The sequence below is a fragment of the Jaculus jaculus genome, chromosome 16 (assembly GCF_020740685.1).
Source record: "Jaculus jaculus isolate mJacJac1 chromosome 16, mJacJac1.mat.Y.cur, whole genome shotgun sequence".
NCBI classification, from domain to species: domain Eukaryota; kingdom Metazoa; phylum Chordata; class Mammalia; order Rodentia; family Dipodidae; genus Jaculus; species Jaculus jaculus.
In genome coordinates this window covers 4,701,545-4,716,646 of record NC_059117.1, presented here as the reverse complement: position 1 = coordinate 4,716,646, position 15,102 = coordinate 4,701,545, and the positions used below count along the sequence as shown (strand labels likewise).

Here is a 15,102-nt window from a genome sequence, read left to right as displayed (position 1 = left end):
AATCCTAAAAGAAGACACTAGCAAAGTGTGTTGCAAGTCTTCCTAAAGTCAGGGATTGGGAGATGGCTCAGTAGTTAAAGTGCTTGCTTACAAAACCTGCTGGCCAGGTCTGCTTCCTCAGTACCCATGTTAAGACAGGTGTACAAAGTTTGCTGGCAGTAGCAAGAGGCCTTGGTATAGCCACACTCACTGTCTCTCTCTCACACAGCTTGCTCTCTCTGTGTCTAAAATAAATAAAATGTTTTTTTTTTTTTAAGAAAAAAAGTGGGATGGAAAGATTTATCAGTGCTTAAAGCACTTGCTTTCAAAGACTGATGGCCCAAGTTCAGTTCCCCAGCACCATCGTAAAGCCAGGTGTGCAAAGTGCTGAATGCACCTGGAGTCCATTTGCAGTGTCAAAAAAGTGGTACATGCATCTGGAGTTCATTTGCAGTATGGCAAGCAGCCCTGGTACACCCATATTCAATGTTGCTCCATCCCCCTCTGTCCTCTCTTTCCTTGCAAATAAATAAATAAGTTACTTTAAAAAGGGGCTTCTGGAGATATGGCTTAGCAGTTAAGGCGCATGCTTGCAAAGCCTAAGGACCCAGGTTTGATTCTCCAGGAAAATCTTCCTAAAGTCTCCCTGTATGCTTTAGGGACAAGGAGGACGGCGGCCCTAAGGAACTTTCGTGAGAATGCTAAGTCATGATTCACTTTGGCTCCAGTATCTTAGAAAAACCATCCCTATTCCATTCAGCATTTGACATCTGTGAATTGCTTATGTATAAAACCAAAGATGTTTTCTGCCCTGTGAAGCGTTTTCTTTAATGATCTGATCCCTAAGCAGGTGCTCGCTTTCCGTGCTCCACATCTATTTCTTCCACAATTAGAAATGACCATGACCTATACCCTCCCTCCTAAGCCTGCCGGATAGTTCAGAGACACTGAAAAGGCATACGCAGGTTCACCCAGAGAGTGCATGATACAAGTATACATGAAGTAAGGGGTCTTTTGATTTTTGTTTTTGTCTTATTTTAATTAGTGAAAATGGTAGTTGTACTTAGTAATGTCCATTTACTCAAAGGAGGGGAGTTGTTAAATCATGGAGTTTTTTTTTGATAAATGGCTTGTACACTGAAAAATAAATTGGACGAACTGGCATAGAGCTCAGTGAACATGAAACCAGCTATTAGAAGAAAGCTTGTGAACAAATTCTGAGGCAGATATGCATCTTTTGATTAATGCCCTATCAATCATCCACACGGCTACCGTAGGTAAGTCGTGCCGTAATCACTCATGGCTGCTTTCAGAATGGCTGGCAGAAACCATGGCACTGTAGAAACCGAGTATTATTGCTGATTTCTCCTGACTTGCTGCGGGTGATGACTGTTTTCACCATGTTTCCCCTTGTCCTCTTTGAAGAAATTACAATGCAGAACGAGAGAAGCGTTCCTTCAAGCCCAGTGGAATTCTCTTAGGGGATTCTTAATGCTATTCAGCCTTAAATGGGCGAGCTAGTGTAACAGAAGGCTCTCTAGGGATAATAGTAACATAATCCCATTGAAGCCACCTTTTGTGGGTTATAGTCAAATAGACAAAAATGGAGAGTCACATTAATGAACACAGTGTATCTCTGGAATGACTTAACATTGTTGAAATGGTTTGAGTTTTGTTACTGTAATTATTTTATTCTCAGTTAATGCGCTTAGCAGCAATAGTAATTAACCCACTAGATTGGATATTTCCAGAAGTTCTACTTTTAACTTTATGAAACCTCCTATCCTGTTACCCAATAGGGTAGGAATGTGTGTGTGTGTAAATTTATTTAACAGATTATTTTTTTAAAAAAAAGAATTTTCCATGAGTACAATTATTAGTTTTCCATGAATTTTAAGCCATTGGTAGAGTAATCAAGAGTCCTTGATTCTCTTAAGAGGATTTGACCCTTAACTACAGTAACACAAGGAACAATGCATCCACTGCCTACTGGTAGGCATATCTTGAGGTAACAGTAACACTTCCTGGGAACTGATTGTAGCCTGGGAAATACTGCCACATAATAAAGCGGTTGACAGGCATTAGCATGCATAATGGGCTCTAATAGACGTCTAATAGTGTTTAGCTGGGGATGGGAGCTGTGCTCTCCCGCTGGAATATTCCTCCATGGAAACCCATTGATCACCGATTTCAGTGGGGAGAGGTTAATCCATCAGCTTCTGTAACCAGACGGCCCTGATGGAAATTCTTTAGGTGGCATTCTGGATGAACCAAGCTCTCCATCTTTACAAACAAATGAGTGATATGACAAGCATGGTGTTCAAAACACATTTAACCAATTGATTTTCTTTCCTCTTGTAATAAGATCTGGAGACATATGAAAGTGCTCAGTGTGAGCTAAGATTAAAGGAGCTGCTTGGTGCGTGGGCCTGGGAATCAGGAGCCCATGAACCTGCTGTAGAGCGTGTGGCCACCACTCTCTTTCTTAAGTAAACTCTGTTATTGCAATAAAGAGTCACTATTGAGCTGGCACCCTTTGTTTCTGTTTTGCAGACTCTTACGTTCGGGCTGCTAGGTACATAACTTCTTTTAGTTGTCTGCTTGCTCTAGAAGGTTTGAGATATTTGGCAATAACCGTTTCTCCTGTAAACAGTTGGTGTGATTTGGGGGCAGTTATATTAGAGTTACAAAGCCGCAGCCGTTCTAAGTTTGTCGTATTATTATATATTACAAAGACTGTCCGGTCAGTGTAAGTAATGCTTGTCTGTCTTTGCCCGCCCCCCGCCAGCCCTGCTCTGGGCTTCACCTACCCCTCTGCGCCCGTCTCTCTCCATATGCATCAACAGATCCTAAGCCGGCAGCAAAGCTTAGGCTCCGCCTTTGGACACAGCCCTCCGCTCATCCACCCGGCCCCAACTTTTCCTACCCAGAGGCCTATTCCAGGGATCCCCGCGGTTCTGAACCCCGTCCAGGTCAGCTCGGGCCCCTCCGAGTCGTCACAGGTGAGAGGGGCAGCTCGCCGTGCTGCTCAGCGGCGGGAGTGCCTGAGAGTCGTGGCTCCATTCTCTCTCTTTCTCCACGGAAGTGCCGAGTCCTGAGTGTCTCCCCAGAACCATTTGCTCAGGGGTCAAAAGCAAGCTGCGGGATAAGGCCCCAGTCCACCCTGCTGCCACCTATGAACCACGTGCATTTTAGGTAGACAGTGTGAATTTATTTTTTTTTTTCCATCGCCCACCATTGCCTCCCTTCCCCACCACCAAGCACCATGGGATACTCCACAGTGAACACAAAACGGCCAGTCCCTCCATTTTTTCCCTACCTTCATACAGTTTGAAGAAGTGAGACTTGACAAATGATTTGTGATGCTCTCTCACATAAACTCTTAACTCCATTTTTAACACATGCTCATTAGAAAGCAGGGTCCTCACTTGGTGAGACTTTAGAAGGCACAGGCACTCTATATGCCTGCACTGGGCATGGAGGGCTGCCTGGTGAAGGTGGTCATCTGGCCATTCCTACCACACTGACCGACTTAGTCTGAGCCGTTGCATTGTGGCCAAATGAGCTTGTTTGTCTGTGGTTGTAGGTTTTACTTATGAGCCCAGTTTGTTGATCGAAATCTAACGTCTGTCTCTGGCCTTGCAATGTGACCAGCAGAACAAGCCCACGAGTGAGTCTGCAGTGAGCAGCACTGGGGACCCAATGCACAACAAGCGGTCCAAGATCAAGCCGGATGAAGACCTCCCGAGCCCAGGGGCTCGGGGCCAGCAGGTAGGGAGCCCGGGCTGCACACACACCCCCTGCCCTTCCCGACTGCTGTCTTTGAGCTGCTACCCTCCCTCCTTGGACTGACACTTTCTTATCCATTGCACTCTGGCCTTGGCCGCACTCCACGTCCTCGATGTAGGCTAATCAGGGAGGCGTGCTAACTGGGAAGCCGGAACACACAGAGACACGTGCCCTTCACAGCGGGGGCACTCCGAAGCTCAGGTCCTTGCTGCTCATGTGCTCACAGGTGGCTTCGTTCATCACAGACCACAGATGTGACCACGCTTCAGTCCGTATCCCTGACCTTGGGCCTGAGTTATTGAACCCAAATTTAGGCTGAGGCAGAATCTCTTTCATTGATCATTTCCTTTTTTTCCTGTTTTTTGGTTTTTTTTCCCTTATTTTGTTATTTTCCGCCTGACTAGATAGTCATAAGGAATCAAGCCATAGCTAACCTTTAGACGCTGGACTGTGCCTTGAGTCACTTAAGTCTGGTTCCAGTGAAGAACGTAATATGTCGGTTTTAACCCGATGGCCATCTCGTACATTCCCGGGTCAGACATGACAAGAAGCTCAGCGAATGTTACTTCCTCCAGATCAGAGCAAAAAGAGAGTCTGAATGTCCAGCGAATCTGAACCTTGCTGTCACCAGTCAGCTTGATCCCAAACCTTAGGCTGCCTGAGCCCAGATCTCCCAGGCAGTGGGAACGTTGGAGGCCGGAGGAGGTTGGTGGCTGGAGCGTGGGAAACCCTCCGTTCCCAGATTGCCAGACGGCAACTTCGCGATGAGACCATAGCGCAAGGTTTGTGTCGTCCAGCCCTAGATCAGGACTCAAATCGACACACCTAGCTATTTCCAGAACTTTCAAGGCATTCTGGACTGCACTTGCTGTACTTGTCCTAGAAGGCAAGAGAAGACTGTGCCCTAGAGAACCAGGTGCTGGGCTCATTTGCCTTAAACCACGGCCATCTCCTTGAAGACCAGAGGCTGGACCAAGAAAGCACAACCACTTAAAAAAGCGCTTCACAACACACCTTGCTCTGCCTCCAGCATCAGGGACAGAGCTCAACGACTCTTAAGCCATTTCCCCAAGCTATGAAATGGGCCCTTTAAACTGATTCACTGCAGAGAATAAGAGCAGCTAAACAGAATAGGATGCCTAGGCTTTGGGAAAAGAGTTGCTCCCCTATGGGTTTTATTTTGCATTTGTGGTTTTTTTAAGATATCTATTTATTTATTTATTTGACATAGAAAGATGGGGAAAGGGAGAGAGAGAGAGAATGGACACGCCAGGGCCTCCAGCCATTGCAAATGAACTCCAGACACGTGCGCCCCCTTGCGCATCTGGCTAATGTGGGTCCTGGGGAATTGAACCTGGGTCCTTTGGCTTTGCAGGCAAACACCTTAACTGCTAAGCCATCCCTCCAGCCCTGCTTTTTTTGTGTGTGTGTGTGTGTCTTGGTTATATGTTTGTTTGTTTGTTTTTTTCAAGATGTCAGTTTGGTTTTAACAACGTCAGGACAGCAAGTTGAGCTTCAACTTGGCCTTTGTTTTGATTTGGCTTGCTTTCTTGCATCACAAGTTAAAACCGCCTCATAAGGTGTATTTGGGAAATCCGAAAAAATACAGATTATTCCAAACATTGCACTTCCTCAGTGCACGGTGCCCAGCGGGTAGAGCCGGGCTCTCCTCAGCTTGTCTGAGAAATTTGCGTTTGGAGGAAGACACATGTATCAGGTTTCTTCTTTCTTCTTTCCCACTGTCTGATTTTCCCCATTTGCCCCCAACACCCTGCAGGAACAGCCGGAAGGAACAACCCTGGTCAAGGAGGAAGGGGACAAAGACGAAAGCAAGCAGGAGCCTGAAGTCATCTATGAGACAAACTGCCGCTGGGAAGGCTGCACGAGAGAGTTCGACACCCAGGATCAGCTTGTGCACGTGAGTGACCTGCACTCCCAACCAGGCCTCCCAACTATGTGACCTCTGCAGGAGGTCAGCTGCTTTGACCTGCATCGAGTCAGGTTTCTTAGCTGGCAGCGCTGTAAACTGGAGAGGGCTGTATGACTTTGTGAGAATAAAGAAAACTCTGAGACATGGTGCATGACCTGTTCAGTCAGCTAAAGCTTCGTGTAAAATTCAATAAAATCTTCAATAGAGAGTGTAATGACTCTGATCCGGTAAGGCAGAAAACACTATTTTGGGTTAGCGACTTTGATGGTTATTGAGTAATAGTAAGCTGGACATGAATTATTATTAACCTTTTAACCAAGTTTGATTCCCCTCCCCAGACCCAGTAACAGTAGAAAGAATGGTAGAAATGTAGGTGGGGGCTGTGTCATGTTCTCCTTTTGCAGACCTCAAAGCCTAAATGGCCTTCCTGTTATTGTATTCAGTAATTAGTACTTTCTGTGGCAGTTAACACAATTTTTGACTTGAGGCCAGTCATTGCAGGGGTAACAGTTTCATGGAAAAACTTTATGTGTTTAATGATGCATGTTTTTGAAAACCACAAGGTGGTCAGATTGAAAGTTACACCTTCTGTTACTTAATCAGGTCCAGATGTCTTCTCCTCGGTGCCCTGTGTGATTTCAGATAATGCTGGGTGCCCACAGCCTCCCATGTCTGCCTGGCCAGGGCATCATGGTGCTTGGCATAGCCTCTAAGGCCAGTGGAATGTCCCCAGTGAGCGGTACCAAGAACAAATGACGGGGAGGGCATTTAGAGTTCTTTGAACATGGGGGATACAAAGACCCAGGCGCAGACGACTTCTCGACAGAAACACAGGGTCCTGTGAAAGCATTAGACAATTCCACCGAGTATCACCATTTCTTATGCCCTTAATATGATGCAAACTGACAGAGCAGAGTTTGTTGTGATTGCTTCTCGCTTTTATGTGTGCATGCATGCAAGAGACGCTGATGCTCATCCATTCTTTCCTAGTAACTATGTTTTGTAACCCTCTTCCATTTTGATTAAACACTAAGATCATAAAATGCACGAATTTGGTATTTCCACTTTAGGTGGGGTTGCAAGTGACATAAACCTGTGTTTTTATGTTGCTCCCAATTCTAACTTGCCTTTCAGTTATCTTGCTTACTAACGGAATTGAGCTCTGACTGAAATTAGTATTTTCCCCCCTAGGCTGTATGAGCTCTTGATATTTAAGGCTTAGCCCGCTCTGTGTCCACAGCACAGTTGCAGTGCAGTGTTAAATAATACATACCAAGTTATGCAACAGGGCCCCACCCCCATTGCTTTCTTAATCACTTCTTTGTAACTGTATAGGAGGAATTACAGATTCCTGCACAGAGCATTAAACTAAGTGAAGTGTTTGTAATTAGAGTATATTTCCAGATTTTTCCATGAACACAATTTAATGTTTTTCTCTTTAATTTGATTCAATTATTATTTTTAAACCAAGTCTGACTTAACAACCCTTTACTCTTTCTAAATGTTTTAATGGGAACCACAAACAAATTGTAATGCAAAGAGGGGAGAAAATTGGGATTTTTTTTTTAAATATGAGGAAATATTCTCAAAGAGAAGCTTGTGCCTTTTGTGGAGGATTAATCATTATATTTTCCCAGGAAAGCAGGAATGTGCCAGCATTATCAAACGAGTAATGAAATGGGAGATTACTCTTCATTTACACTGAAAATGAGCTGGGCTCCTAATGAGAGGTCCAGTTTGCACTAACAACTTAACTTTTCACTGCCTCAGTGATATTGAAGGCTTTAAAGTCAGCGAACATCACAGGAATTTATATTGAATTGTATTTAGTCTCAGTGGCAGAAGGTCCTCAGAGTCCTTTTTCTGGAAAGGAAGGGCTGGCTAAACTGCTACCTCAGTCACTATTATATTTAGTGCTTTAAGAGAAATATCTTTAAAATTAGGAATGTCCACCTATGCACTGGATTTTTTAAAATTTGAAATGAGAGCAAAGTGGATCCAGTTGGGATGAGAACAGAAACAGTGCCTTACCTTCATGATACTAATTTTAGTCAGCACTCAATCCTACCAGTAAACAGACTTAGTGAATTACAAGTTAGAATTTGCAGCAAAATAAAAACGCAGGTTCATGCCACTCATATCCCATCTGAAGTGAAAATGCCAAACTTTCGCATTTAAATTGATTTTTACATTGCTCAACACAAATATACCTTGCTGCTCATGAGCGTAGCTGGTAGCGTTAGTGGTGGCCTGGTGCCGAATAGGTGCTTTATATTTTCTTGATTGAAGAAATAGCTTCTTCAAGTCTACCTAATTACTTTGGTGGCAGATGGAATAAATACTACTTAGAAGGCCCACATTTTTAGGGACCAGAGGAAGCGTTAACCATCTCAGTTCCTGTGGCTTTCTGGGAAGGAATTGGTTGGATTTTCCTGCCACGTACGACAAGCAGCAAGGTGTTAAGCCATTGCGATGCTCTGCCTTATTTATAGCCATGACCCGTCCCCCCACCCCCTTACAGTTAATGGAAAGATTCATGATTCTTCATGGTTGTCTATCTAGTGTCTGACAGTCGCGACTGCCTGCTAAAGCAAGTCACTATCTATAATTGATATCCTTCTGTGGAATAGGGTGCTGGCTGCAATTGAAGGGCTTTGCTGAAAGCTCTTAAATCCTGACAAGTTCTCCCTTGTTCTGGTTCAGTCGCTGAGCTGCACGGTTGGAATTCCAGAGTTCCTTGAACTTGGTGCAAAAGGGAGACATGTGTTTCACATTAGCAAATCACAAAGTTGAGGGAGAAAATTAGGGCCCGCGCTCTGCCTGCCAGGCAGTCTCATTTCCAGCATAACGTACTCCATTTTCTCCTGAGAAGAGACTTCGCCAGCTCTGTCTGAGCGAGGAGCCTAGGCTTGCCATACGCTCCCTTTCCCCCCCCCCCCCCCCCCCCCCCCCCCCCCGTGCCGCCAGCCCCGTCCCCTCGCAGAGGCTGGCTCTGGGTCTGCTGCGTGGGGCTCTCGCTCGAGGACGCTGAAGTGTCTTTCTCTCCAGCAAGAGCATCATGACTGGGCCTAGTTGCTCTGTATCAAATTGGCCATAGATTTACTTCTATGACCAGAGCTAGAGAAATACTTTGGCATCTTGGATAACCAGGCTTTTGTTAGACTTTGCTCCTTTCTTGGATTTATGTAAAATAGAAGGCAACAAAAATGCAAAAGGAGGGCTGGAGAGATGGCTTAGCGGTTAAGTGCTTGCCTGTGAATCGAAGGACCCCAGTTCGAGGCTCGATTCCCCAGGACCCACGTTAGCCAGATGCACAAGGGGGCACACGCGTCTGGAGTTAGTTTGCAGTGGCTGGAAGCCCTGGCGCGCCCATTCTCTCTCTCTCTCTCTCTCTCTCTCTCTCTCTCTCTCTCTCTCCCTACCCCCGTCTTTCTCTCTGTGTCTGTCGCTCTCAAATAAATAAACAAACAAAAAAAAATTAAAAATGCAAAAGGAGGGCTGTGGCGGTGGCCCAGCGTCTAAAGGCACCTGCAGCCCGAGCTCAGTTTCTCAGTACCCGCCCAAAGCCAGGCATACAAAGTGGCACTCGTCTGCAGTGCAAGAGGGCCTTGCCCATTCTCTCTCTTTCATAAATAAAGTACTTAAAAAAAGTATTACATAGTAGAAAGTTCATTGCAAGTACATTTTATTAAGATTTCATCTCATTTTAAATAAATTTTTGACAATTTCACACATGCATAAAATACATTTTGATCATATTTACCTACTGTGTATGATCTTCTCTTGTCCCCTTCCCTTCCTGCTGAACACTTTCTTTTTTTAATTAAAAATATATTTATTTATTGGTAAGCAGAAAGAGAATGGACACACCAGGGCCTCCAGACACTGCAAATGAACTGCATCTTTTCCTTTTAATTTTGGCCCCCAGGGAGATGAATTAGGATTGTTTGAATGAGCATGGGCGGGGTGTTGCTTTCAGAAAATGGCTACACCACTGAAGACAGTATCTCCCCATTTCCCAGCAAGCGTCACTGCTGGTAGCTCTTCAGGGAAGACCGGGGCCTCTCCTCACCATGAGCAGATACTGAAGGGCCCAGTCATAGGCAGGTAGCCACAGCTGCTGTGAGTTCACAAGCACAGTGACCGTGTTATGTCCAATACGCCTCGACGCTCCTCCGCATCCGCCAGCTTTTAGATTTTTGTGTGCCTTCTCCCAAGCTCCCTGCGTCCTGGAGGGGTGACACGGATGTCTCGTTTGGGGATGAGCACTCAACAGTCACTTACTGTCAGCACTTTGACCAGTTACAAGTCTCTGCACTCACCATGGCCCTCTACAAAAAGATTCTTCTCTATCCAAAGCTGAGAGTAACACTAATCTATGGCATACACATATTGAGAGGGCAGTTTGCTGGGCAAAACATGCCCATTTAGCCAAAGAAAATACTAAGTTTCCCCCTAGAGCCCATGACCTCCCTCGCCCATGGGTGTATGGACAGGTTAAAAATGGAGGACCATACTGCAAGCATACCTCTCCCTTCTTTAGACTCTAATTTTATAGCAGCTATACCAGGTTTACATTCCCACTATCAGTGTCTCCTTTCTCCACACTTGCCAGCATTTGTTTATATTTGCTGTCTTAATAGTGGCCATTCCCCCTGATACAAGATGGAATCTTGAAGTAGTTTTAATTTGCCTTTTCCTGATTGATAAGAATAGAAAATATTTCAAATATTTTTTGTCATATGTATTTATTCATTTAAGAATCTCTGTTAATAATAAAAATTTGAAATAAAAAACTCTGTTAAATTCTATAGGCCATTTTTTAAAATTTGGTTTATTTTCTTGAGTTCAGGTTTTTGAGTTATTTGTATATTCTAAATAATAATCCTCTGCCAGATAGATAGGTGGCAAAGATTTTTCTCTCCTTCTACAGGCCGCCATTTTGCTAGGTTAGTGGTTTTCCTGTGCTGTACGGAAGCTCTTTAATTTCATGAGGTCCCGTTTGCCAAATGATGGCCTGATTTCCTGAGCAACCACAGTCCTAGGCAGAAAGGGACGTCTTTCCGTAAACCAGGTCTCCAGTTTTTCTCTTGACTGTCTTTACATTTTCACTGCAGAAGTCTTTCACTTCCTTGGTTAGGTTTACTACAAGGTTTCCTATCTTTTTGGTGCAATTGGGAATGACGTTTCCTTAATCCTGTGTCTGTATGTTTGCCATTGGTATGTAAGAAAGCTATTAATTTTTAAAAATTATTATTTTTTATTTATTTGAGAGCAGCAGACAGAGAGAGAGAAAGAGGCAGATAGATAGAGAATTGGCACACCGGGGCCTCCACCCGCTGCAGAGGAACTCCAGACACATGCACCCCTTATGCATCTGGTTTACTGGGTCCTGGGGAATTGAGCCTCGAACCAGGGTCCTTAGGCTTCACAGGCAAGCGCTTAACCACCAAGCCATCTCTCCAGCCCCAGAAAGCTATGAATTTTTGTTTGTTAATGTTGTGTCCTGCCACTTTGCTGGAGCGTTCAGCTCTAAAAGTCATCGGGTAGTGTTCAGTGTCTCTTAAGTATGGAATCGCATCATCTGTAAATAGGACCCGTTGACTTCTTTCTTTCCGGTTTATGTTACTTTATTTGCTCCTCTTGCCGTATTTCTCTAAGACTTTTAGTGCTGTATTGAGTAGGAGTGGAGAAAGGGAACACTCTTGTCTTGTTCTGATTTTAGCAGAAGTGCCTTGAGTTTTTCTCTGTCTATGATGTCAACTATACACCTGCATTTAACCTTTGCTATGTTGAGATACAGTTTCCCTTGCCAGTTTCTTCAGGTCCTTTATCATGAAAAAACGTTGGATTTTGTCACAAACCTCTTCAGCATCTATTGAGATGATCACATGATTTTGTCCTCGAGTCCATTTATGCAGTATATTATATGTACTGATTTGCCTATATTGAACCTTCCCTGTATTTCTGAAATAAAATCCACTTGGTCATGCTGAATGGACATTTTTATGTGGCCCTATATTTGTTTTGCAAGTAATTTGTTGAAAATGTTTGCATCTATGCTCATCAGCAGAACTGGTCTGTAATGTTTGTTAATATTACTGCTTGGGTCTTATAGACGCTGCAGTGATTTGTCTCATCTTGATTAATTTTGTTGGGTTACCATCTAGAAATTTACCCGTTTCTTTTAAATTTTGCAATGTAGACAAGTGAGTGCTTTGAGGTCAACTTAGTGATTCCCAGACATGTATTGTCTATCTTGCTCACATTTTTTTTTTTAAAAAAGAGCTTTCTATAGCCGGGCATGGTGGCACACACCTTTAATCCCAGCACTTGTGAGGCAGAGGTAGGAGGATCACTGAGAGTTCGAGGCCACCCTGAGACTACATAGTTAATTTCAGGTCAGCCTGTACCAGAGCAAGACCCTTCCTCAAAAAAAAAAAAAAAAAAAAGGAGCTTATTAATTATTTATCTATTTGAAAGAGATAGAGAGAGATAAAGAGGCAGGTATGTAGAGGGAATGGGCGTGCCAGGTCTTCCAGCCACTACAAACGAACTCCAGACTCAGGCGCCACCTTGTGCATCTGGCTTATGCGGGTCCTAGGGAATTGAACCTAGGTCCTTTGGCTTTGCAGGCAAGCACCCTAGCTGCTAAGCCATCTCTCCAGCCCTATTGCTCACTTTTGACCTCTAGTGTCATTTATTTGAGTCTTCTTTGTCCTTGTTTCAGTGAGCTTTGCCCAGGGTTTATTGATCTTGCTTATTCTCTCAAAAAATCCAGCCCTTTGTTTTATTGATTCTTGGTATTGATTTCTTTTCTTTCTACCCCAATCTTAATTATTTCTTTCCATCTGCTAATTTTAGCTTGTTCTTGTTTCTCCAAAGTGTATCATTAAGTTATTTATATCTTTCTGATAATGTAAGCACTGAGAACTATAAATTTCCCTCTTAAGACTGTTCTAATTATTTTCCATATGCTTTGGTTTGTTGTGTTTTCATTATCATTTGGTTCCTTGAATTTTTTAGTATTTATTTTGAGAGAGAGAGAGAGAATGGGCATGCCAGGGCTTCCAGCCTCTGTGAACAGATTCCAGACACACAGACACAAGCACCCCTTTATGTGCATTTGTGACATTGCACACTCACGTCACTGTGTATCTGGCTACCTGGGACATGGAGATTTGAACATGAGTTCTTAGGCTTCACAGGCAAATGCTTTAACCACTAAGCCATCTCTCCAGCCCTGACATCTTGAATTTTTAAATTTTCTTCTTCATTTATTCAAAGACCTGTTTATAATTTAGTAGTTGTTTAATCCCCGTGAGGTTTTTCTTGCTATTGATTTATAGTTTTACTCTATTGTGCTCAGATAGAATAGAAGGAATTATTTTAATTTTCCTACACTTTTTGAGATTTGTTTTATGTCCTAACACATGATGTATTTTAGAGAACGTTCCATAGGCATCAAAACAATATGTATTCTGTAGTATTTGGATGAAATGTCTGTTAAGTCAATTTGATCAATGATATCATATAATCCGGGTGTTTGTTTCTTTTTGTTTTTTTGCTGGGATGACCTGTCAGTTGGTGAAGGTAGAGTGTTGAAGTCACCAACTACAATTATGCTGATGTTAAACCATGACTTTATATCTAGTGGTGCTTGTTTTATGAAGACATTGGGTGTACCCATGTTTGGTGTGCCAGTGTTCAGGATTGTAATAGAGGAACTTTCCTTATCTCATCCATCTGCTTCTTAGTTTTATCTTGTTTCTTTGCTCCATTCACTTTATGCCACAAATTTCATGCCTTTTCCTTTCACCTAAGCTAGTATGTCTGTTTTTTATGATCAGATGGCGTGTTTCCTGGAGGCAACAAATACAAAGGTCCTGTCTTTTAATTCATTCAGTTTATATGTCTTTTCACTGAGGAATTGTGACCATTTATGTTCAGAGATATTCCTGAAAGGCTGTGAATTCCTGCCATTTGTTGATTGTATAGCGTTACATGTTTTCTCCTTTCTTTCTTTCTTTTTTTTTTTTTTTTGTTTTGTTTTGTTTTTCAAGGCAGGATCTGGCTCTAGCCCAGGCTGACCTGGAATCCACTATGTAAACTCAGGGTGGCTTCAAACTCACAGAAATCCTCCTACCTTTGCCTCCCCACTGCTGGGATTAAAGATGTGCACCAGCACGCCCAGCTGGCTTTTCATATTTTTAATACATTGAAGTTTATGGATCGGATTACTTCATTGCTTGAACTTTTTGTTTTTCTTTTTACCAACTCTATTCTTTTTTAAAAATATTTTTTAAATTTTTATTTATTTATTTGAGAGGGTGAGAGAGAGAGAATGGGCACACAGGGCCTCCAGTAACTGCAAACAAACTCCAGATGCATCTGGCTTATTGGGTCTTGGGAAATTGAACCAGGATCCTTTGGCTGTGCAGGCAAATGCCTTAACTGGTAAGGCGTCTCTCCAGCCCTATCAACTCTATTTTTTTTTAATTTTTAATTTAGTTAAGAGTAACAGACAGAGAGAAAGAGAGAGGGAGAGAGAGAGAATGGCCGCTCTAGGGCCTCCAGCCACTGCAAACGAACTCCAGACGCGTGCGCCCCCTTGTGCATCTGGCTAACGTGGGACCTGGGGAATTGAGCCTTGAACCGGGGTCCTCAGGCTTCACAGGCAAGTGCTTAACCGCTAAGCCATCTCTCCAGCCCTCAGCTCTATACTTTAGTGCTTAGGTCAGAAGTTTCATCAGAGTCTAGGAGAACATGTTGCCTGGGTCTGCCTCTGTTTACTATTCCCAGAATATTCTATTAACTGCGAGAGTGACCTGTGCTACCAAACATGCCCACTGTGCAAACGTCATACCAGCCACTTAACTTTTGGAGTGGAATTCTGTCTCACCTCCCCTGTGGAGAAGTCTGTGCCATCCTCTGGGCTTCCTGCGCTTGACCCAGTCGTGCTGGGGTAGGACAGGGAAGTTGGTGAGCTGTTGCCCGCCATGGACCTCAGCTGCTTCTGGTTCTGCAAGGCCAGTGCGTGTGGGCTGCAGCTCTCCCCGGCTTTGCCCGTTTTCCCTGGCTTAGCCGTGGGGACAAGGAGCTCTCCCGGGGCCAGCAGCTGGGCGTGCCACTGTGCCCTGGTTCACACGGTGTCTCCCACCTGCTTGCCACAGACATCTCGCCTGGGTTCACTGGTTTGTTTACAGGTCCCCCCTCTTGCAGGAAAAGAGCCTCTTGGTATTGCCTTGAGTGTTTTCTTCCTGAGTTTCATTGCTGAAGCTTCATTCAGTCTATAGCTTACCTTGCCCCCTCCAAACTTGCTTTCCTTATTGACCTGTCACGATCCGCCTTTTCTCTTTTCCTGACTTATGAGGGACACAGATCTGAACATTTCCCCGCAAGCT

The 15,102-nt window shown here is 43.9% G+C and overlaps 1 protein-coding gene across 3 annotated transcripts in view; it reads left to right on the top strand.

The window, feature by feature from the left end:
• Positions 1–15,102, top strand: part of Gli3 (GLI family zinc finger 3) — a 316,254-nt gene that overhangs the window by 229,264 nt on the left and 71,888 nt on the right. For 2 of the 3 annotated variants that reach the window (XM_045135527.1, XM_045135528.1), the window contains 3 exons: positions 2,768–2,981; positions 3,634–3,750; positions 5,546–5,686. In XM_045135527.1, coding sequence (XP_044991462.1) covers positions 2,768–2,981; positions 3,634–3,750; positions 5,546–5,686 — 472 coding nt within the window. The remainder of the gene's footprint in view (positions 1–2,767; positions 2,982–3,633; positions 3,751–5,545; positions 5,687–15,102) is intronic. The other variant, XM_004668858.2, reaches the window with a different exon arrangement.